At 42.1% G+C, this 23,635-nt stretch overlaps 3 protein-coding genes and 1 long non-coding RNA gene across 6 annotated transcripts; 3 read left to right on the top strand and 1 right to left on the bottom strand.

Moving 5' to 3' along the window:
* Positions 1-5: 5 nt before the first annotated feature.
* LOC128437573 (uncharacterized) lies at positions 6-2,922 on the top strand. Its single transcript, XM_053419800.1, has 6 exons — positions 6-205; positions 1,540-1,679; positions 1,921-2,208; positions 2,296-2,529; positions 2,625-2,777; positions 2,909-2,922. Exons 2-6 carry the CDS (start codon positions 1,625-1,627, stop codon positions 2,920-2,922), a joined length of 744 nt encoding a protein of 247 aa, XP_053275775.1. The 5' UTR covers positions 6-205; positions 1,540-1,624.
* A 3,370-nt stretch (positions 2,923-6,292) lies between these two features.
* LOC128437203 (contactin-5-like) lies at positions 6,293-18,312 on the top strand. Of its 2 annotated transcripts, none has more exons than XM_053419259.1 (4): positions 6,293-6,619; positions 6,796-7,135; positions 17,588-17,645; positions 17,955-18,312. In XM_053419259.1, exons 1-4 carry the CDS (start codon positions 6,439-6,441, stop codon positions 18,087-18,089), a joined length of 714 nt encoding a protein of 237 aa, XP_053275234.1. In that variant the 5' UTR covers positions 6,293-6,438; the 3' UTR covers positions 18,090-18,312. The 2 variants fall into 2 exon arrangements, with proteins under 2 accessions (XP_053275234.1, XP_053275235.1); XM_053419260.1 differs by lacking the exons at positions 17,588-17,645; positions 17,955-18,312 and adding exons at positions 7,225-7,282; positions 7,637-7,976.
* Positions 11,663-23,340, bottom strand: LOC128437206 (uncharacterized). Of its 2 annotated transcripts, none has more exons than XR_008338176.1 (3): positions 22,734-23,340; positions 12,816-12,888; positions 11,663-12,550 (listed from the first exon to the last, which is right to left on the bottom strand). It is a non-coding gene; the product is annotated as an uncharacterized LOC128437206 (long non-coding RNA). The 2 variants fall into 2 exon arrangements; XR_008338177.1 differs by lacking the exon at positions 22,734-23,340 and adding an exon at positions 13,556-13,569.
* On the top strand, positions 14,663-16,335 carry LOC128437205 (uncharacterized). Its single transcript, XM_053419261.1, has 4 exons — positions 14,663-14,893; positions 15,140-15,430; positions 15,519-15,752; positions 15,847-16,335. The coding sequence occupies exons 2-4, from the start codon at positions 15,220-15,222 to the stop codon at positions 16,032-16,034; spliced, it is 633 nt and encodes a 210-aa protein (XP_053275236.1). The 5' UTR covers positions 14,663-14,893; positions 15,140-15,219; the 3' UTR covers positions 16,035-16,335.
* Positions 23,341-23,635: the final 295 nt, after the last annotated feature.

Raw genomic sequence — 23,635 nt, 5'->3', positions numbered from 1 at the left:
AACTCTCAAACGAGCTTGCTGGGCCAGTAGGTGGCGGAAAAGTCTGTGATCCACAATTCACCAAACACCAGAGAAGAATAATGTGTTCCAAGTCAAATTGGTCAAGTCAAGCTCCGGTCAATGTTTGAAATGTGGAGCTGTGCTGCTACATTTAGCTGTGAACGTGTAACTGGACCAAGAACTGCTAACAAAACTACTGAAACTGGTAAACAGCTGCCATTGTTGTTGTTGTTTCTAGTGTATGCTCATTACACAATGCAAAAGTCTGCACGTGTGAAGTAAACTGTGACATCATCGTTTCCCAATTTATTTTGTTTTGTTTTCAAACACGGATAAACAGAAACCAGTTTCTGGAAAAATCGGCAGTATTGGAAGGAGTTTGTAAAACTCTCTGTAATACTGAGTTAAAATGTCGTTTGCATTTAGATGAGAGGCCCAAACACAGAGGAACATTTTCAAGTGCAAAATATCATCATTAGCATGGACAACATTCTCTGCTTGTCCCTAAAACAGAGTTCGTCGACATTATGTTATAATTCAAAAAACAACGAAAGATAGGAAGTGTAAAAAATATTTTTATTCCAAATTTTTGGAAATTTTTCCGGAAAGCTAAAACAAAAAACCTTAAACCTTCTAATTTTCAAAATATAAATAGAAACAACAATAAAACTGTCAACGAATAAACGCCACAAATCATCAGTGTTTGAGTTTGTAAATTAGCAGGATTACACAAAAACCACTGAACTGACACCATGTAATTTTGTGGAGGGGTGGGACGTGGCCTTAGGAAGAATACACACAGGAAGTCTCCCACAAACTTAATTCAATGCGTATATGGTTAATTCCAAGTGACAGCAAACAAGCACAAACTGCAGCTGAATCTGAGGTCTGACTGACTGCGTGGATGGTAAAAACTTTAGGGATGATAGTGCAAGCACATGGCAAATAGTGCTGCAAATTGCACGACACAAAACGATACAATACAGCAATGTGGAAAAACACCAATCTAGAGATTCCATGTTATAATAATAAGAGAAGCATGAAAATGGTTTGGTGGCTTATGAAAATGTGGTGGAACTAACTATAATCTGGTGGCCGCCACCGTCTGGAGAATTAACTGGAAACGCTGCTTTGACATATTACATAATACTTATTAGCCCTGGTGGAGGTATGGACTGGGAGATGTAACTCTAGGTTAATTATGTTACATCCAATACACTTCCATGATTATTAAGAGACTATTGCTGCTGACAAATGAAACTTGTGAGTTGTGGTTACAAAGTCATGTACATGGTTTTTAAGTTGTGAGAACATTGCTGCAAGGCAAAACTTTAAAGAGATTACTGTCAGTATCTAGAAGCCCAAAAGATATCATCTAAAACTTTACCAGGCAAGTCACATAACACAGGAAATGCATAAAACCTTTTTTTAAACTAAAGATAACGAAGAAACAGTTTTTTAAAAGTTGAGATCTGATAAACGGTCTCACACAGACAAGCAGACCAATATGACTTCAGTCTTTCTTTTTCTCTGTGATAGATTTTTACCATTCAAAGTTTAAATTTTTGATGAGCTTACATTCAAAGTCATACTTTCTGTTGAGAAGCTGAAGACAACACTGGCCATGTTGTCGATAGGAGCTGAATGTGTGTTCATGGGTTTGTTCCTGTACATCTCAGGTAAGAATGACCCTTTATTTCTACAAAAGTAACGGTGAATCGTAACTGAACCGTAAGAAATTTAAATGTTTATCAGCATATTAGTCAATTGTAGATTGATTTGAAGAAAAAAAGATGACACAATAAATGTTTTCTCATATTCTTCTCTTCACATATATTACAGCAAATCAGTATTTACAAAAACAATTAATGTACAATTTATCTTCTAAGTTAGAATGATAAAAATGCTTTTCTGTTAAAGGGGTTGGAGCAAACAGCATCTGTGCCTTAAAAGGTTCATCAGTGGATCTACACTGCTCAGCTCAACTTCCCACATCAAGTATGAAATGGTTCACTGTTCGATGGGAGAGCAACAAGAAGGTTCCAGATCAGATCGTTGATGGAAAATATGTGAACATATCTGAAGAGAGCAACTTCACTATGACGATCAATGATCTGAGAGAGAGTGATACAAACACTTACTGTTGTAGTGAGGTTAATGAAACACAAACTAAATGTCAGGGGAGAGTCATTCAGCTCCTTGTTGCAGGTACAGTGGTTCAGTTATTTATTATTAATTTATTACTGTGAAATAACATCAGTGCATTAATTCTTGTTTTATTCAACATCCTCTCAGACCTGCAGGTGAAGGTGTTTCCTGCCACAGGAGAAAAGACAGTGTCACTGATGTGCAGCAGCAGTTGTCCTCTGACTGAAAGACCTGTGGTCTATATCTGGTACAAGAACACAGAGTTTCTCTATGAGGACTTGTCTCCTTGGTACCAGGAGCTAATCAGCAGCGAGGAATCAGTCACATACTCCTGTGCTGTCAAAGGCTACGAGCATCTCAGAGCCCCTGAAGTCTCAGTGGGTGAGTGACAACATGTGGCTCCGTATCCTGCTGCCTTGAATTGTTAAGCTTGTGAAAAACTGTTCACCACAGAATGTCGTTTTTCTTTTGTCCAGATTCTCTCACATCAGCCTGCTTCACTGTGACCTATGCTAAAGGCAGAATGTGCTTAAATCAGCAGAGACCAGAAGATGAGCCGTACTCCATCACATATCCCAGAGGTGAAGTTTCACAAATAAATACATGCAAACACACTCCCAACCCCATACGTCTAAATCCTTTAAAGGGGACATATTGTGAAAATTCCACTTTTGTAGTGCTTCTACACTTTAATTTGGGTATCTGGCATGTCTACTGTCCCAAAAAACTCCCACGATTTTTTGTGGTTCCTCTATGTCAGAAACGATACGCTAGAGTGCGTTGAATGGGATTACGAGCGAAAAACTACGTCATAGTCACACCATGCCCATGTACGGAGTCTCGCTACATGGCCTTGGACCACCCCCCACCATCATCTCACCGGCTCCGGGTAGAGACGGCCCGGCTCCACCGGCCCGGTTAGATATGGTTGCAAGATTGTATCTTCGTCTCCAATAACAATATTTCTACAGAGGTAATGGATAGCTAAAAATCTGGGCGCTTGTATCTCGTGAAGGAGGGAGGAGGGGAGGGGGAGGGGGGGGCACTCAAAACAGGTCAATCTGAGGAGGGCTGTTTTAGACAGGGTAAAAAGGTTCTGTTTTAAATGATCCTTGTGGTATTTTGACTAATATACGTTACAGACATTTCATTAAGACCCCAAAGAACCATATCAACTGTGGTAAAATGGGCAAACGATGGGTCCTTTAAATAATGTTTTCACAATTTAAAAGATCTACAGCGTTTCACCAGCGATCGTCAGTTACCTTACATGTTGAAGCCCGGTCATACTGAGGTCCTGGTTAGGGACCATGAGATATGAATTCTGGTTGGGTGAAGGTTAGGCATGAATTGATAAAGAATGGAAGCGTGCGTGTGTGTATGTGTACAAAAATGGTGCCGTACTAACGGGTGCCTGTCGTAGCAGCTCCTGGTACTACTGTCGTTTTTTTGTGTTTTTATTACGTTTGCTGTTTGTTTCTTAATATTTATTTTTTGCACTGCTCTTTGCATCTTCGTACCGCACAATGGCGAGATGCTTTTGCAACTGATTGGACACTTTTTATAACTTTTAACCGCACTTCGGTCTTTTCGGATCACTGGGAGAATGCCTGCAACACACGCCGGCATTGTTTACACCCGCGACCAGCTGATGGCCATGAGGCACACCACCCTCTTGGCCGGAGAGAGACCCACCATCCCGGAGGAGCTGAAGAGGAGACGGCGGGGCTGCAGAGTGGGGCTTAAACGGAGGATGTAGAAGACTAAGTTTAAGCCCAGTGCCCAAACAAGGACGTCCTGCTGCACTGGAGGACTACAGGCCGGTGGCACTGACCTCTCACATCATGAAGGTCATGGAAAGACTGGTCCTGGCCCACCTCAGACCGCTGGTGCGCCCATCACAAGACCCCCTGCAGTTTGCGTATCAGCCCCATGTTGGGGTTGATAATGCAATCATCTACCTGCTGCAGAAGGCTTACTCCTCCCTGGACAGACCCAACACCTCAGTCCGGATCATGTTTTTCGACTTCTCCAGCACCTTCAACACCATCCAGCCCAGACTGCTGAAGGCCAAACTGGAGGGCACGCAGGTGAGTGCTCCCCTCATTAACTGGGTCGATGACTATCTGACGGGCAGACCACAGTTTGTGAGATTACAGAACTGTGTGTCTGATCGTCTGATCAGTAACATCGGGGCCCCCCAGGGAACTGTACTGTCCCCCTTCCTCTTCACCATATACACTGCTGACTTTAAGCACTGCACAGAGACGTGTCATCTGCAGAAGTTCTCTGATGACACGGCCATTATGGGGTGTGTTGAGGGCGGAGGGGAGGCTGAGTACAGGGACCTGGTTGACCGCTTTGTGAAGTGGTGTGGGGAGAACTGCATGCAGTTCAACGTGGCGAAGACGAGGGAGATGGTGGTGGACTTCAGGAGGAACAAGCCCCTGCCCTCTCCTGTCTGCATCAATGGGACGGATGTGGAGGTGGTACCTGCATACAAGTACCTGGGTGTCACACTGGACAATAAACTGGACTGGTCCACCAACACAGAGGCCGTCTACAGGAAGGGCCTGAGCCGGCTTTACTTCCTGAGGAGGCTCAGGTCCTTCAATGTCTGCAACAAGATGCTGCAGATGTTCTATAAGTCTGTTGTGGCGAGCACCATCTTCTTTGCTGTGGTGTCCTGGGGTGCGGGCATCAAGGCAAAGGACGCCAACAGACTGAAAAATCTGATTAGGAAGGCAGAGTCTGTGGTTGGCTCTAAGCTTGTCACCCTGGAGGAGGTGGTGGAGGACAGGATGCTAGCAAAACTGCTGGCAATCATGGACAATCCCTCTCACCCCCTCCACAAAACACTGGACAAGCTAAGGAGCAGCTTCAGCCACAGACTCATTCAACCCCGCTGCTCTAAGGAACGATACAGGAAATTGTTCCTCCCAACCGCAATAAGACTGTACAACTCATCTACCTCTATCAGACCCACCATCACAGAACTGCACTAAATGTACCTGTCTCCTTCAACTGTGTACCCTGTACAACACTCCGCTCCATATACTGGAACACTTACTTCACATCATATGTGATATGTGTTAATATAAACCATATTGATATTATATATCATTTATACAATAATATTGTCTTTTGCACACTCTGTCTACATATTCTCACAGTCATAGTATATTATATTATATATTTTATAGTCAAATACTTATATTTATACCTCTACTATATATCATATCATATTATATCATACTCTTTGTATATTATTTGTATATATAAGTCTATATACACATATTTATACATGTGTACGTGTTATAATTATTATTATTATATTTACTATTATTATATATACTGTTGCTACCATTATTATTATTACTATATACTGCTATTATATTGGTATAATTACTATCATGTATAATGTTATATTTATATACTATATATACTGTACTATTTTTATATACTGTCTAACAATAAAATTACCAGCATATCATCAGTACTGTTACCATCATCTTGCCACTGCACCTTATCTACCTATTTATCTTGTGTTTCTGTTTTTATTCTTTCTACCTCAATATTTTTATTCTATTCTATTGTATTTTATTGTATTCAAATGTACCGGCTGCTATGACGACTTAATTTCCCTTCGGAGATGAATAAAGTAATCTATCTATCTAACTATCTATCTAAAGAAAGCATGGATGGACTTTCACTCTTCATTAAGTTGCAGGGATTATCCAGTAACTATTTGCTCACTCAAGTTATTAGCCAATCTCGATTTACGTGTCATGAAGTGGTGAGAAGCAGTTTGTTTTTTTATTCTCTCCCAACAGAAGTTCATGTTCAAAAGACTGAAGACAGGTGGCATGTCAAACTGGCCTGTAACACCAGCTGTCCACAGTCGCAAGCTCAAACCATCACATGGTACAAAAATAGACGATGGGGGCCACCACCACGATCAGTTCCTATCTCCTCTCCTGACTCTTACTCCTGTGCTGTAGAGCACTTGTTCTCAGATGAAGTTTGTGAGTATGAGCCCGTTTGTGGTCTGTTATTATTCATAAAAGATTTGAGTCAAGAGCCTGTAAAAGTTGGAAAGATAAACTGTTTAATGATTTGTTTAAAATCTCTGTTTCAGGTGTTCAAGATCAAAACTGCTTCACAGTGAATTATGTCAACAGGAGGATCTGTGCTCTGCAAGGTTCCCCAGTGAACATCTCCAGTGAATACTCGCATCCTCACTACCAGCAGCCGAAGTATAAATTGTGGTATAAGAATAGGAGAAGTGACATGGCGGCTGGTGAAGAGCTGATAAGGAATACAGATCGTATTAAGTTTCATGAAATGATGAACCGCCACATCCTGACAATCAATAAACTGAACAAGAATGACTCAGCAGAACACATATTCAGAATAGGAAGTGATGCAGGGAAATGGTCGGCTGTTCCTGGGGTGACTTTGGTCGTCACAGGTAGGTACAGTGTTTAGATTAAATACCTGCATACTTTCTATAGAGAGTTACTATCGATAATAATAAGGCAAATAATTCAACAAACTAATTCCATTTACCCTTCTTGCTTATTTGGGTTGTTTTAGAAGACACTTGTTCAGGAACGTCTTTATCAACTGACCAATCTCATCTTTCAGATCTGAGAGTGAAGTTTAGTCCTTCTGAGGAGGTGACCGAGGGGCAGAGAGTCACGCTGACCTGCAGAACCAGTTGTCCTCTGACGGACAACATGAACTACATTTGGTATTTGAACAATCAACCAGTGAATCTGACAAAAACACAAAGCAAGTACCTGGTTCTAGACCCCGTCAGCAGTGAACATGAAGGAAACTACTCCTGCAAAGTTAAAATGCTCCAAAAGAGCTCTCATCAAAAGATGCTCACTGTCCACAGAAGAAGAAAATGGACTCAAGCAACCATAAGAATCGTTGTTCTTCTCCTGGTTGTAATACCCATCTCCATCTTCTTCTGGATTAGGTGAGCATCACTGTGCTCTGCTTCAAAACAATGACTTTCACATTCTCTTTCACACTAACCGGGCTTCACCTATTCATTTCACTCTCTAGAAGAAGGAAGACTTCCATCCAGTCTCCTAGAACTGAAACCTCTGTCAACTTGGAGGAGGTAAAGCAGAGAATTTTAACAGTTTCTTCCAATAGACAAACGTCCTCATCTATTCAGAGAGTTCAACTGAGTCCAACTAGCAGCTTCAACCATTGTTCTAATGAAACAGAGATGCATTGTCCCATATGTTCCATGAATGTTATATTTTACAATACTGTACATAAATTTATTTTTTATTTTCTCAGTCCATTTCAGTTATTAATTTAATATACATCAAGGGTTATTCCAGGCAAATGCAGCTATATTGAATCCTCCCATTCATTTGACCTCGGTTTGGAATCTGATAATTTCATCAAAAGCCTTTTAAATACATAGAAATAGTCACTAAAAATGTTTCTCTTGTCTCTTAATCAGATAAGCCCAGATCATGAGTACGACGACATCTCGGCTCAACCAATAGAGGAGGATGATATTCTCTAAAGCAGCATCCAATTCCCCAACAACAGAGATGCTCTCTACTCACAGATCCAGCCACATCAGCCCCAAGAAGAAGAGCAAAGCCCCTATGGTGTTGTCAGCTTTACACCCAAAACAACACCTGTTATTACAAGTGATTCAGACTTTGTGACTACTCAAAATTAAAAGCTGCCTCAGACCATATTCATTATTTTATATGTTTGTATTAATAGGCTACTTTGATTGTAATGGCATTTCCTTGACATGTTACCTGCTATGCTGAATGTAATTAAAGAGTCTTATGAATAAAAATGAGAAAAACAAAGCTATATTTCTAATAAATGTTTTTTTTTATATTAGTTTTTTTATGTTGCAACATGATTGACCACAAGTCAACAAATGCATTTCTATTTCCTCTTTCAGGCAAACTGGTATGTTAGTGGTGTGACGTTAGGTCATTTTAGTTTGTGGATTTCTGTCTCTTTGTGTTTGCTGTTTCCTGTTTTATTTTGTAGTCACTCTTTCCTTGTGTCTTGTTCCAGCTTCTTTGGTGTGTCACTTCCTGTCTTGGTGATTGTCTTTCCCAGTCCTCATGTGTTGCACCTGTGGCTAGTTACCCCAGCCTTCCCTGTGTCTCTATTTAAGCCTCTGTGTTCCCTTTTACCCTTTGTCAGTTCTTTACTCGTTTCTACACGTTGTCGTATATGGTTTGTCTTGTCCTGCTGTCTCGTCCAGCTTCCCCTGCTTATCTTTCCTTGTTCTCCGTGGGCCTTGTCGCCAGTGGTTACTTGTTAGTGTTCATGTTTGGTTTTTGTTTTGTTTTAAGACTCATTTTATATTAAATAGCTTTTTTGTTATAACCTCTGCATGCTGGGTCCATCTCCTTCCTCAAACCGTGACAGAACGAACCGACCAAAAATATGGACTCGGCAGAGGTTAGTTTAGTTTTTGAAAGAGTTTATTATTTTGATTCTCTGGTGTCTGAACTGGAGTGGGGAGGCCCAGACACTGCGGAGACCCTGGAGGAGATCTTGGTGATGGAGGCCTGGCTGAAAGATCGCCCTTGGGTGAGCCACACCGTGCCATACCTCCCGAGGTGCAGGAGAGGTTGAGGAAGATGCGCAGCACTGCAGTCCCATCCTCTAACCCGTTTGAGGGAACCCGCCTGGCCCTTGGTGGACCCCGCAGCCTGCAGTGGAGGTCTGCGGTTGGTGGCAGAGGTCGGAGCAGTGCCCCCGCATCTCTAAGGCCAGCTTGCAGGCACCACCCTCCAGCCGTAGTCCTGTACGCTGGAAGCGGCAGGGCCTTTTGGGGACCCCGCAACCTCAACAGGTTTCCTGTGGTGGGTTGCGGACGTTTTAGAGGGGGCGTCCACAGCGGGAGCCTTTCTTCTCTACAGCGGGCTCCCAGGGACCAGCCTCAAGTCCACCCTGAGTCCCATTCTCTTCGTGCTCCGCGCCGGCGGCTCCCAGCTGATGTCTCTCATTCTCCGACGTCAGTGGTCCTCACAGCTGCGTCCGTTCCAGTCCCGGCTCCGCGTCGCCGGTTCCCGTCTGTCGTCTCTCATCCTCCGACGTCAGAGGCCCTCACAGTGGTCTCGGCTCCAGTCCCTGCTCCGCGCCGGAGTTTCCTGTCTGACGTCTCTTCTCTTCTGACGTCAGAGGTTCTCACAGCGGCAGCTTTCCCAGTCCCTGCCAGAGGCTCTCAGCTGATGTCTCTCATTCTCCGACTTCAGAGGTCCTCAGACCGGCATCGGCTCCAGTCCCTGCTCCGCGGCGGAGGTTCCCATCTGACGTCACTTCTCTTCTGACATCAGAGGTTCTCACAGCAGCGGCTGTACCGGTCCCTGCTCTGCGCCGGAGGTTCCACCCTGTCGTCCCCTGTGTCTCTGCGTCGGAGGTCCTCGCGGCACCTGCTCCGGTCCCTGCCCCGCGCCGGAGGCTCCTGGCTGACGTCCCATGTGTTCCGGCGTCGGAGGTCTTCGCGGTGCCCGCTCCTATCCCATGCCAGAGGGTACCGGCAGACGCCACTCTGGTTTCGGCGTTGGAGATCCTCCCAGTGCCAGCCTAAGTCCCTGTCCCGCGCCGGAAGGTCCCGGCAGATGCCACTCTGGTTCCGGCGTCGGAGGTCCTCACGGTGCCAGCCCCAGTCCCTGTCCCACGCCAGAGGTTCCTTCAGACACCACTCTGGTTCTGGCGTCAGAGGTCTTCGCGGTGCCAGCTCCAGTCCCTGCTCCTGTCCCTGTCCCACGCCAAAGGGTCCCGGCAAACGCCACTCTGGTTCCGGCGTCAGAGATCCTTGCGGTGCCAGCTCCTGCCCCACATCCGGGGCTGAGGTCGGAGCTCTTGCCCTCTGACCCTGACCGGTCTTCGGGCCGCCTGCCTGAAGAGCTGCCGTGCTTGGCTCCTGACCGCCCTCCCGGGCCTCAGAACTCTGCCCTTGAACAGCCACGGGGCTGCCCTCCTGAGCCTGAGAACTCTGTCCCTTGAGGGTGCCGTCCTCCCGAGCCTCTGTGCTCAGCCCCTGAGCGGCCACGGAGCCGTCGGCTCGAAGACCCTGATCCTCCGGTTCCCCCCTCCTCCCTCACGTCTCGGTTCACATTTTGGACAGTCTAGAATCCGGTCCTTGACGGGGGGGTACTGTGACGTTCGGTCATTTTAGTTTATGGATTTCTGTCTCTTTGTGTTTTCCGTTTCCTGTTTTACTTTGTAGCCTCTTTCCTTGTGTCTTGTTCCAGCTTCTCGGGTGTGTCACTTCCTGTCTTGGTGATTGTCTTTCCCAGTCCTCATGTGTTGCACCTGTGGCTAGTTACCCCAGCCTTCCCTGTGTCTCTATTTGTGTTCCCTTTTGCCCTTTGTCGGTTCGTTACTCGTTTTTACACGTTGTCATATATGGTTTGTCTTGTCCTGCTGTCTCGTCCAGCTTCCCCTGCTTATCTTTCCTTGTTTTCTGTGCGCCTCGTCGCCTGTGGTTACCTGTTAGTGTTCATGTTTTGTTGTCTTGTTTTAAGATATCTTTTATATTAAATAGCTTTTCTGTTATAACCTCTGCATCCTGGGTCCATCTCCTTCCTCAAACCGTGACAAGTGGACCTCTAAAATTAGCACATCACTACAGACAAAGGCCTTGTCTAAACAACTGCAGACAACAAACTTGCTGGGCCAGTAGGTGGCTGAAAAAGTCTGTGATCAACAATCAACCAAACTATGGAGGAAGATACATGACTTAAGTATAAATAAATGAATGTATAAATAATTACATTAATAAGTGAGGATATGAATACAGAAATGTGTAAATAAATGTCTTAAATATATTACCACATTTATTTGTTTACAAATTTTTTGTATTTATTTATCTATTTCTGTGTCCTTATGCAGCGTTGAAGCCCAGTCATACTGAGGTCCTGGTTAGGGACCATGAGATATGAATTATGGTTGGGTTAAGGTTAGGCATGAATTGGTCAAGAATGGAAACGTGTGTGTGTGTGTATCATAGACTGTATATATAAATGAACGGATGGTCCGTGACATCACCCGTTGGTTTCTGCAAAGTGAAAATGAGGCCAGTAGTAGGCGTTCACCAGGTGCCATCTGGCCGGGGCTGACTCCTCCTAGTTCCTGGCTAACCAATAAATGGGCAAGAACGAGGAGCGCAAGTGAAGACTCACAGCTGAGCGATGCCAGCAGAGCTCTATGTTTCCTGTTTAGCTTAGGCTACGGAGCTATGCTACCCACGACATGCTACATGCCGGTGCTAACCGGCTAGCGCTGCGCTGTAGCTGCTACCGTCTGGTCTCGATATTTACCATGAACTAGAGGTAAGTAGCCTTGAAACTATACAAAAACAAAACCTATTGCTTTATCTATCATCATAAACATATGCTTACATGCGTCAAGTGGTTTTTAATATGTAATTGTTATAAAAGTTACCGTTTCTTTAATACGTTTAATGAACAGATTGAAGCAAGTTAACTACAGAGTCGTGTGTTTGGTTTTGACTTGATTTTTATTTTAATGAGTTAATATCAATACGCTACATGTGTAAGTTGCATGGGATAGTAACTATATGTTTCACAAATGTTCTGATACAGGCTGGTATAACCTCAATTACTATTGCCACTTCGTTTATTTAGCCTGTTATGGAATTTAAGAGTGAATTAGACAGATTAGATATGATTATAATCTCCACACACCAGTGCTGTAAACATTTCTTATTAATTATATAATTATGTTTTCACACTGAGGGAAGTGGAGAGACTTGATGTGGACTGTTATCAACAGCTCTGTGGGAGATTATCACCTTGAAAATTACAATATGAGGTAGAAAGACATTGTATCTATTGTACAATGTTTTATATCTTTCAGTTCTTTTATCCAAAGTGACTTACAATATGTGCATTTAACCATGAGGGTACAAAACCAGAGCCCATTAAATTGGTTCTGACTGAAATCTGTGTTGCTTCATACAAAACACAAAGCATTCTTTAATAGTCAGTTTCTTCTTTTCATTAGATGAAGAACTGCAGCACCTGATCTATCCTCAGCAACAACATGGTGGAGATCTGCAGCTTCAGGCTGGTCAACATGAGGACAACCAGCACCAGCTTCATCTACACAACACATGTTTTCCTCCCTTAACTAAAGATGGCCTGCAACTGTTTAGAGTTGGCTCATTGCTAAGTGTCATGGATAATAGAGTTAATTTCTATATTCATTATGGATGGTTAAAAAAAATTATACTTATTAGAACAACGTTTATCTTTACTTTCTGATTTGATACACTTTAGATAAGACCCCAGTGTTTTATTTTTCTTCTTTGCCATAAGAGACAGAACACGGTCAGCACAGCTGTGTCCTTCAGGCTCGTCTGTCCCTAATAAAATGATAGGAAACATAAAAGTATGGCATTGTTGTAAAGGAAGTGTTATTTCTGAACAAAGTTTGTATCCTTATTTTCTGTGGATATTCAAATATGTATTTGAATATGCTTTTGGATTAAACTGTGCACTACCAAAACAATGAATGTACAGTATGGAGTTCTTCCACAATAAAAGTATTGCATATATTATTTAATACATTATGTATTATGTGAAAAACTTTGCTTTGATTGTTTGTAAGTTATGAAAACAGGTCTGTACCTGGAGTCAGTGTTGAAGTGATGACTCAGTGCTCAGTCTGGTTGGATTCCAGTTGTGTCTCATGTTGGACATCCTAGAGGAACATTCAACACAAATAGACAGATATGTAAAGTCATACATGTGCCAGGTTAACTCCTTAACAGACTTTTACATAGTAAAAATAAAAGTTTATTACTTCAAAGTTCATCAGATCATGATCATTTCAGCTTAGGAAATAAGTGGTGGACATCAGCCTCAGGTTCTCTATGAGACTGTCTATTCTAGTAAAGTCACACTTCCTATAATTTATTTATATTTAACACAATAATTCAGTGAAGTCTGCCTACGACTAACGATGTAAAAACTGAAGGTAGCAGACAAGTTTAGTTTTCACTGTAACACGTTACAACACAACAACACCAATACTCTGAATAAAGAGCTTTAGGACAAGTAATGCTACTTTAAACAGCTGCTCTTACAATGCAGATGTGATTTTAAATACTCAGGTTTCAGTTGATCACAGTAAATCTGTTTCTGCAGAATAAGAATCTGTGTAACATTGTCAAGTCAAATGGGTTGGCGAGTGAAACAACTTCACATAACATTAGATATCTTACATGGTGGAGCTTATTCTCCAGACACACCCAGTCTCCTGTCTCAGATTCATCCTCATAAAGTCTAACGCTTCTCTCTGCTGGGTGAACCGGCTCATGTAGGTGTATTGGTAATAACTCCTGTATGGTCCTGTTAGCATCACTTACCACAGAAACGGGAGCACAGACGTCTTAAACTTGTGCGTCAGGAGAACAAGCCGAGCATCAAACCGTGTTATTCATCCGATATGTGAGTGGAAGCCTCTCCACAGACTCAGCTTGTGTTCACTGACGGGGATTAGCCTGTTAGCTCAGGTGAAGCCGAGCAGGCAGCAGGCTAGGAGTCGTCGCGCTGACTGTGACCTCATGTGAATTTCAAACCTCTATATCGTTAAAACGTGCGAGTTCGAAAAAAATTTACCCTCCTCAGAGTTGTCATGAAGGAAGAACCTTGCGATTGAGACTCAAACCAATTTTTTTACCAGGCTGTAAACAGGTTTAATTCTGCTCTAAAGTCTTGCAGCGACATGGGAGTCAATGGAAATAAGCTCCCTCTTGGAGCCAGCCATTAGTGGCCACCCAGTGAACTGCAGCTTTTTACACTTCCGTATTGGCCCTCATAGCTAAGCCCATGATGTTGCCCCTTGGCCTGTCTGTTTACAAATTCACTAAAGAAAGCATGGATGGATTTTCTTTCATCACTATCTGGCAAGGATTATCCAGTAGTGTAATGCACTTGTTCTCAGATGAAGTTTGTAATGGAAGGCACCAGGATACAATAGAGATTCCATGTTATAATAATAAGAGAAGCGTAAAAAGGGTTTGGTTGATTATGAAAATGTGGTGGAACAAGCTACAATCTGGTGGCTGCCACCGTCTGGAGAATAACTGGACACGCTGCTATGACATATTACTTAATACTTATTAGCCTTGGTGGAGGTATGGACTGTCAGAGCAACATTCTAGTTTCAAATTAGTTTCATGTTAGCAACAGCTAAGAAACATGTATAAAGGCAATGGGAGATGGAACTATTGGTTTATTATGTTACATCCAATACACCTCCATGATTATTAAGAGACTATTGCTGCTCACAAATGAAACTTGTAAGTTTGTGGTCATGACGACATGTACATGGTGTTTAAGTTGTGAGAACATTGCTGCAAGGCAAAGTTTTACTGAGGTTACGGTCAGCATCTAGAAGCCACAGTTACACAATCTAGAATGTTGGCAGGCGAGTCACATACAACAGGAAATGCATAGAACTCTTTTTATGAGGAAACCATTTTTTCCAAGTTGAGATCTGATAAACTGTCTCACACAGACAAGCAGACCATTCTGACTTCAGTCTTTTATTTGCTCAGGATAGTTTTTACCATTTAAAATTATTATTTTTGATGAGCTTTCATTTAAAGTCATACTTTCTGTTGAGAAGCTGAAGACAACACTGGCCATGTTGTCGGCAGGAGCAGAATGTGTGATCATAGGTTTGTTCCTGTACATCTGAGGTAAGAATGATCGTTTATTTCTACAACACTAACTGTGAATCCTAACTGCACCGGAAGAAATAAAAAAATGTTTATCAGCATATTAGTCAATTGTAGATTGATTTGAAGAAAAAAAGATGACACTCAAAATGTTTTCTCATATTCTGCTCTTCACATATGTAACAGCAAATCGGTATTTACAAAAAGAATTAATGTTAAATGTATTTTCTAGAAGTTAAGAACTATAAAAATGCTTTTCTGTTAAAGGGGTTGGAGCAAACAGCATCTGTGTCTTAAAAGGTTCATCAGTGGATCTACACTGCTCAGCTCAACTTTCCACATCAAGCATGAAATGGTTCACTGTTCGCTGGGAGAACAACAAGATGGTTCCAGATCAGATCGTTGCAGACGGAAAACATGTGATCATATCTGAAGAGAGCGACTTCACTATGACGATCAATGATCTGAGAGAGAGTGATACAAACACTTACTGTTGTGGTGACGTTAATGACAAACAAACAAAATGTGAGTGGGGGGAAATTCAGCTCCTTGTTGCAGGTACAGTGGTTCAGTTCTTTTTTATTAATTTATTACTGCAAAAATAACATCAGTGCATTAATTCTTGTTTTATTCAACATCCTCTCAGACCTGCAGGTGAAGGTGTTTCCTGCCACAGGAGAAAAGACAGTGTCCCTGATGTGCAGCAGCAGTTGTCCTCTGACTGAAAGACCTGTGGTCTATATCTGGTACAAGAACACAGAGTTTCTCTATGAGGACTTGTCTCCTTGGTATCAGGAGCTAATCAGCAGCGAGGAATCAGTCACATACTCCTGTGCTGTCAAAGGCTACGAGCATCTCAGAGCCCCTGAAGTCTCAGTGGGTGAGTGACAACATGTGGCTCCGTATCCTGCTGCCTTGAATTGTAAAGTTGTGAAAAACTGTTCACCACAGAATGTCGTTTTTCTTTTGTCCAGATTCTCTCACATCAGCCTGCTTCACTGTGACCTATGCTAAAGGCAGAATGTGCTCAAATCAGCAGAGACCAGAAGATGAGCCATGCTCCATCACATATCCCAGAGGTGAAGTTTCACAAATAATTACACACAAACACACTCCCAACCCCATAGGTCTAAATCCTTTAAATAATGTTTTCACAATTTAAAAGATTTACAGTGTTTCACCAGAGATCGTTAGTTACCTTACACGTTGAAGCCCGGTCATACTGAGGTCCTGGTTAGGGACCATGAGATATGAGTTCTGGTTGGGTTAAGGTTAGGCATGAACTGGTCAAGAATGGAAACGTGTGTATGTGTACAAATTAACTAAAGAAAGCATGGATGGATTTTCACTCATCATTACGTGGCAGGGATTATCCAGTAACTATTTGCTCACTCAAGTTATTAGCCCATCTTGATTAACGTGGCAGAGATGAAGTGGTGAGAAGCAGTTTTTTTTTTATTCTCTCTCAACAGAAGTTCATGTTCAAAAGACTGAAGACAAAGGGCATGTCAAACTGGCCTGTAACACCAGCTGTCCACAGACTGAAGCTCAAAACATCACATGGTACAAAAACAGACGATTGGAGCAGGCACCACAATTTGTTCCCAGCTTCTCTCCTGACCTTTACTCCTGTGCTGTAGAGCACCTGCTCTCAGATGAAGTTTGTGAGTATGAACCCATTTGTGGTCTGTTATAATTCATACAAAGATTTGAGTCAAGAGCCTGTAAAAAGGAGAAAGATAAACTATTTCATGATTTGTTTAAAATCTCTCTTTCAGGTATTCAGGATCCAAACTGCTTCAGAGTGAATTATGTCAACAGGAGGATCTGTGCTCTGCAAGGTTCCTCAGTGAACATCTCCAGTGAATACTCGCATCCTCACTACCAGCAGCCGAAGTATAAATCGTGGTATAAGAATAGGAGAAGTGATATGGAGGCTGGTGAAGAGCTGATAAGGAACACAAGTCGTATTAAGTTTCATGGAGTGATGAACCTCCACATCCTGACAATCAATAAACTGAACAAGAATGACTCAGCAGAATACATATTCAGAATAGGAGGTGATGCAGGGAAATGGTCGGCTGTTCCTGGGGTGACTTTGGTCGTCACAGGTAGGTACAGTGTTTAGATTAAATACCTGCATACTTTCTATTGAGAGTTACTATCGATAATAATAAGGCAACTAATTCAACAAACTAATTCCATTACCCTTCTTGCTTATTTGTTTTTTTTTAGAAGACACTTGTTCAGGAACGTCTTTATCAACTGACCAATCTCATCTTTCAGATCTGAGAGTGAAGTTTAGTCCTTCTGAGGAGGTGACCGAGGGGCAGAGAGTCACGCTGACCTGCAGAACCAGTTGTCCTCTGACGGACAACATGAACTACATTTGGTACTTGAACAATCAACCTCTGAATCTGACAAAAACACAAAGCAAGTACCTGGTTCTAGACCCCGTCAGCAGTGAACATGAAGGAAACTACTCCTGCAAAGTTAAAATGCATCAAAAGAGCTCTCATCAAAAGATGCTCACTGTCCACAGAAGAAGAAAATGGACTCAAGCAGCCATAGGAATCGTTGCTCTTCTCCTGGTTGTAATACCCACCTCCATCTTCTTGTGGATCAGGTGAGCATCACTGTGCTCTGCTTCAAAACAATGACTTTCACATTGTCTTTCACACTAACCTGGCTTCACCTATTCATTTCACTCTCTAGAAGAAAGAAGACTTCCATCCAGTCTCCTAGAACTGAAACCTCTGTCAACATGGAGGAGGTAAAGCAGAGAACTTTAACAGTTTCTTCCATTAGACAAACGTCCTCATCTATTCAGAGAGTTCAACTGAGTCCAAACAGCAGCTTCAACCTTTGTTCTAATGAAACAGAGATGCATTGTCCCATATGTTCCATGAATGTTATATTTTACAATACTGTACATGAATCATGTTTTATTTTCCGAGTACAATTCAGTTTTTAATTTACCCTTCCATTCATTTGACCTCCATTTGGCATATGTTAATTTCATCTAGAGAATTTTAAAAATACCGAAATAGTAAATAAAAATGTTCTCTTGTCTCTTCATCAGATAAGCCCAGATCATGAGTACGAGAACATCTCAGCTCAACCAATAGATGAGGAAAATAGTCACTATTGCAGGCTTCAACTCCCCAACAGCAGAGATGTTCTCTACTCACAGATCCAGACACATCAGCCCCAATAAGAAGAGCAAAGCCCCTATGATGTTGTCAGCTTTACACCCAAAACAACACCTGAGCAAACATCTGTTATTACAAGTGATTCAGACTTTGTGACTACTCAAAATTAAAAGCTGCCTCAGACCATATTCATTATTTTATATGTTTGTATTAATAGGCTACTTTGATTGTAATGGCATTTACTTGACATGTTATCTGCTATGCTGAATGTAATTAAAGAGTCTTATGACGAATATGAGAAATTTTTTATTTCTAATATTTTTTTTTTATATTTGTTTGTTTATGTTGCAACGTGATTGACCACAAGTCTACAAATGCATTTCTATTTCCTCTTTCAGGCAAACTGGCCTGTTAGTGGATATTCAAAAATTAGCACATCACTTCAGACAAAGGCCTTGTCTAAACTACTGCAGACAACAAACACTCAAACGAGCTTGCTGGGCCAGTAGGTGGGCGAAAAAGTCTATGATAAACAATCCACCAAACACCAGAGAAGAATAATGTGTTCCAAGTCAAATTGGGCAAGTCAGGCTCCGATCAATGTTTGAAATGTGGAGCTGTGCTGATACATTTAGCTGCACACTTGTAACTGGACCAAGAACTGCTAACAAAACTACTGAAACTGGTAAACAGCTGCCATTGTTGTTGTTGTTTCTGGTGTATGCTAATTACACAAAGCAACAGTCTGCACGTGTGAAGTAAAGTGTGACATCATCGTTTAGAAATTGCTTTGTTTTTACAAACGTATAAACAGAAACCAGGTTCTGCAAAAAATCAGCACTATCGGAAGGTATTTGTAAAAATCTCTATATCAGTGAGTTAAAATGTAATTTGCATTTAGATGAGAGGCACGAACACAGAGGAAACATTTTTTTGCATGGACAACATTCTCGGCTGGTTCCTCAAACAGCGTTCATCAACATTATGTTATAATTCTTACAGCAACAAAAGATAGGAAGTGAAAAACATTTTAACATCAAATTAGGTTTATTTTCCATAGACACTAAAACAAAGAACCTTAGAACCCTCTATTTTTCAAAATATAAATAGAAACAATAAAAATGGCACATATATATGCCACAAATCATTAGTGTTTGAGTTTGTAAATTATCAGGATTACACAAAAACAACTGAACTGACACCATGACATTTTTTGGAGGGGTGGGACGTGGCCAACGGAAGAACACACACAGGAAGTCTCCCACAAACTTAACTCAATGCGTATATGGTTAATTCCAAGTGACAGCAAACAAGCACAAACTGCAGCTGAAACTGAGGTCTGACTGACTGCGTGGATGGTAAAAACTTTAGGGATGATAGTGCAAGCACATGACAAATAGTGCTGCAAATTGCACGACACAAAACATGGTGTTTAAGTTGTGAGAACATAACACGAAACAATACAATGCATCAACGTGGCAAAACACCAATCTAGAGATTCCATGTTATAATAATAAGAGAAGCATAAAAGTGGTTTGGTTGATCATGAAAATGTGGTGGAACAAACTACAATCTGGTGGCTGCCACCGTCTGGATAATTAACTGGACACGGTGCTTTGACATATTACATAATACTTATTAGCCCTGGTGGAGGTATGGACTGTCAGAGCAACGTTCTAGTTTCAAATTAGTTACATGTTAGCAACAGCTAAGAAACTTCTGAAAAGGCAATGGGAGATGGAACCCTAGGTTTACTATGTTACATCCAGTACACTGTTGTGCAATTCATTCATTAAAGATGACACCATTACATGATGTGCCTTTGGGGTTTCAATAAATGTGAATCAGATTTGTTTTGAATATTAATATTAAAAATATTAACATTAAATAATCAATTTAATGAATTAAAGTTACCTCGGGCACCACCCTTCAAAGGAAGGGATAAGATAGCATATCAATTGATAAAGTTCCATAAAGGTACTCACTACAAATTTGGAACTCTTATCCTATTAAATGAATAACCATAACTAAAATTAACATATAAATAGTGAGCAAAGTTAAAGGATTAAGAGTTCTTGACAGTGTAGAGGTGAGCAAAATTCACAATTATGCAACATTTGTTAAAGAAAACATTTATTATGGCGATAATAAAAGGATACTAGAAAATTCCTCCTGCAGAGAAATTTCGAATGGGTGCCTAGAATTTGCCGGCTCGAAAAGAGACGCTTTTTTTGGGGGGGAAGAGAGACAGACTGTGTCAATTTGAGAGAGAGAGACAGAGAGAGAGACCCAGAGAGATAGACCCAGAGAGAGAGCGGGACAGAGAGAGAGCGGGACAGAGAGAGAGAGATTGGCTTGTATAAAATAGAAAGAGAGAGAGAGAGAGAGAGAGAGAGAGAGAGAAAGAGAGAGAAACAGACTGGCTGCTTTAAGAGAGAGAGAGACAGACCCAGAGAGAGAGAGAAACTGGCTGGTATAAAAGAGAGAGCGACAGACTTGATCAGTAGGTGGCGCTATCACTAACACTGCATACACACTCATAGATCTCTTCAGGTCAGGCCTCTTATCATGTGACAGGATTTTGGGGACGATTGCTTAAACTTCATTTTCACACCGACCACCAGGTGGCGCTATCATTGTCACTTCATACACACTAATACAGGAATCTGATGTAGAGCCAATCACATTGTAGTAAAACAGTTCCCCCCCTGAAAGACAAAGAAAAAAAATCAATGTTCAACTCTCACCCACACTGGGACTTGAACCGACAACCTCTGGGTCACTGTCCCTCTGCTTTACCACCTACAGTGTTGATTAACACCTGTGCAGTAGTTTATTTATAGATCTCACTCTCCCCTTCCCCCATTTGGCCCCCCTCCTCAGCGTGTGTAACTCACTGATTACCGCAGGTGTGCGAGAATGAGAGGGAGACATCAGACCTCAGGAGAAGGTCCCGAACAAAATGCTCTAATACAAAATCTATAACTCCTATCCAAGAAATGAAAACACCGTAAGAATGACAAGGCTTGGACGAACAAGTACATATCTATATTATTGTTTAGAGCCAAAAAATGAGGCCGTAAGAGCAGTTTAGAAACATACTTCTCATTTCATAATTCTCCTCCAAACAAAACCTTGTAACTCAAAAACTATAAGTCCTATCTGGAAAATGAACACATTGACTTAAGATATCATTGACAGTTGATTATTTAAAGAATTCAACAGTTCCCCCCTGAAAGACAAAGAAAGAAACTCAATGTTTGTATCTTACCAACATTAGGACTGGAACACGCGATGTCAAGTTACTGTCCCTCTGCTCCTCTGACTGCACTACCTGCTGTGTTGATTAACACCTGTGAAGTCTATAAATAGATCTCACTGTCCCCCCTCCCCCTCTGTCCCCCCTCCCTCTGCGTGTGTGACTCCCTGATTACGCCAGGTGCGACGTGAGAGAGGGAGACATCAGACCTCAGGAGAACGTCCCGAACAAAATGCTCTAATTCAAAAACTATAACTCCTATCTGAAAAATGAAAACACCGTGAGAATCACAAGGCTTGGACGAACAAGTACATATCTATATTATTGTTAAGAGTCAAAAATGAGGCCGTGTTAGCAGTTTAGATACGTACTTCTCATTTAAAAAATTCTCCTCCGAGACTTATCATTACTTTTAATGGAAGAGACATTTTTTCACACTCTAGCACCGTCATCAAACAAATACTTGTTACTCAAAAACTATAGGTCCTATCTGGAAAATGAAAATATTGAGAATCACAAGAGTTTACACTACAACCAGATATATTTTTTATTCTCGAGAGCTGAGAAATGGGGCCGTGGGAGCAATTTACGTTTTATTTTTCAGTTTAAATCTTTTCAGAAAAATCTTCAGAATTAACATGGGGCTCCAATGAGAGATCGATCCGGAAATAATTACTCGATTTTTCGATGCGCATATAAGCACAGGTCCGAGAGATTCGAGAGTGACATGTCTGCGAAGGAAACAATCTCACCACCTCAAATATCTAAAAATCATGTCTGAGGACCTCTGTTTGGGGATTTGAGAGCAGTTTTAGTGACGAAAAAAGGGTCTAAAAACACTGATTTTCAGCCTCTCGCTCTTTTGGTAGAGCGAGCTTGCGTCCCATTGTACGTTTTTGGCCACGTTATCGCGATTTTTGTGCGAACCGGGGGACGAATCAAAAATCGGAATAATAGCACACCAATCGACGTAATTCCACAGGTTTATTTGTTGGTCTCGTGAATGTGCGACAATTTGTGGGAGGAGAAGCGTTGCGCCATGCAATGCTACCATAACTACTAAAGGTGTACTAACTATATATAAAGGTGTGTATGTGAGTATGCGTGTGTGTGTCTGTGTGAGTGAGTGTGCTTTCAAAATGGCAGCTGACCACTATGAAGGCAATAAACCATCACCTCTGGTATGTTTACGACATTTAGCAGGGGTCAGAGAGGTGTGTGGGGAGATGTGTGTGTGTGTATGTGTGTTGGTGTGTGTGTGTGTTGGTGCCAGGATATGGAAATTAGCTAGTAGCATGCAAAGAAAGACTGTGAAGAGCATTACAAAACTAACAATTTCTTTCAAATAACTTGTATCCAAAATATCACAGCAACACAAATCAACATCACAAAGAATCGAATAAACAGTGTTTGCTTAGCCTAGAATAATTATTAGGTCCAGTTGTGTTACCAGTTCAGGAAAAGGGAAAACAGGTTGATGTGCTGTTTGAAGTCCAGTGAAGTCGTCTTGCTGGTTTGTGGCTCCTGTGTTTGTGGTTCTGCTGTGTGATGCAGCTCTTGTGTTGAAGTTCTTAGGCAGGCTCTCGAGACGCTGACTTTTGGAAGGTTTAAGCAGTCTGCTCCAGGCAGGCCTGCTTGAAGGTTGGTAGAGCTTGGGTAGGGAGGAGGTTTCCCTTGCTGTGTGAGCTGGAGACCTGCAACTCTCCTCCATGGAAGTTGTGCAGAAAGAGAGATGAGCTCCTCTCAGAGAGTAGAGTAGAAGGAGTTGAGTCGAAAGAGGAAGAAGAGAGGGTACTTTGCTTATATTGGCCTGGTGACCTCATGGGTCATGGGACCCAAAGTGACCAATAGTGGTTGAAAGGTCCAATTTCACACCTCTGTGTGACGTTGAAGCACCCTGGGAGACTGAGTTCTTCAGGCTCTGCTTGTCTCCCGAACACAGAAACACTTGGATAGGATTTGATGAACCATGTAGGCCGAACTGTAGTTCACAAATACCAGGTCCCAACAACACTTCCATGATTAATAAGAGACTAATGCTTGTGAGGACCCAGCCGGTGAGCAGTGCCCCACATGGCTGAGGACAGCCAGGCAGAGGAAGCTAAGGGGCGTGGTGTTGGATGGGCGGTACTACTCGAGAGGATCATCAAGGGAACTCCTCCCCCCCAGGTGGCTCTGATTGTCCCTCACAGGTGGAGTGAATCAGTGAATGTTTGTGAATGAAGAGGATTAATTGCTGACTCTCTCTCGTTGGACCAGGAAGAGCCCGACGGAATCCCAGACACCAACTGCCAGTCCGGTGAATTGTGCTGAGTTACCTTTGTGCGCCCTCCTCCCTTTTCCCCTCAACTT

This window comes from Pleuronectes platessa, chromosome 3 (assembly GCF_947347685.1).
Source record: "Pleuronectes platessa chromosome 3, fPlePla1.1, whole genome shotgun sequence".
Classification (NCBI taxonomy): domain Eukaryota; kingdom Metazoa; phylum Chordata; class Actinopteri; order Pleuronectiformes; family Pleuronectidae; genus Pleuronectes; species Pleuronectes platessa.
The sequence above is the reverse complement of the archived record's forward strand: the minus strand, read 5'-3'. Positions and strand labels throughout refer to the sequence as shown.

Coding starts and splice junctions, on each gene's coding strand:
- LOC128437573 (XM_053419800.1), top strand. CDS start 1,625: ATGTTGTCGATAGGAGCTGAATGTGTGTTCATGGGTTTGTTCCTGTAC. Junction 1,680..1,920: donor TTTGTTCCTGTACATCTCAG/GTAAGAATGACC, acceptor TTTCTGTTAAAG/GGGTTGGAGCAAACAGCATC. Junction 2,530..2,624: donor AGCCCCTGAAGTCTCAGTGG/GTGAGTGACAAC, acceptor TCTTTTGTCCAG/ATTCTCTCACATCAGCCTGC.
- LOC128437205 (XM_053419261.1), top strand. CDS start 15,220: ATGAAATGGTTCACTGTTCGCTGGGAGAACAACAAGATGGTTCCAGAT. Junction 15,431..15,518: donor AATTCAGCTCCTTGTTGCAG/GTACAGTGGTTC, acceptor ACATCCTCTCAG/ACCTGCAGGTGAAGGTGTTT. Junction 15,753..15,846: donor AGCCCCTGAAGTCTCAGTGG/GTGAGTGACAAC, acceptor TCTTTTGTCCAG/ATTCTCTCACATCAGCCTGC.
- LOC128437203 (XM_053419259.1), top strand. CDS start 6,439: ATGGCGGCTGGTGAAGAGCTGATAAGGAATACAGATCGTATTAAGTTT. Junction 7,136..17,587: donor TCCATCTTCTTCTGGATTAG/GTGAGCATCACT, acceptor TTCACTCTCTAG/AAGAAAGAAGACTTCCATCC. Junction 17,646..17,954: donor CCTCTGTCAACATGGAGGAG/GTAAAGCAGAGA, acceptor TCTCTTCATCAG/ATAAGCCCAGATCATGAGTA.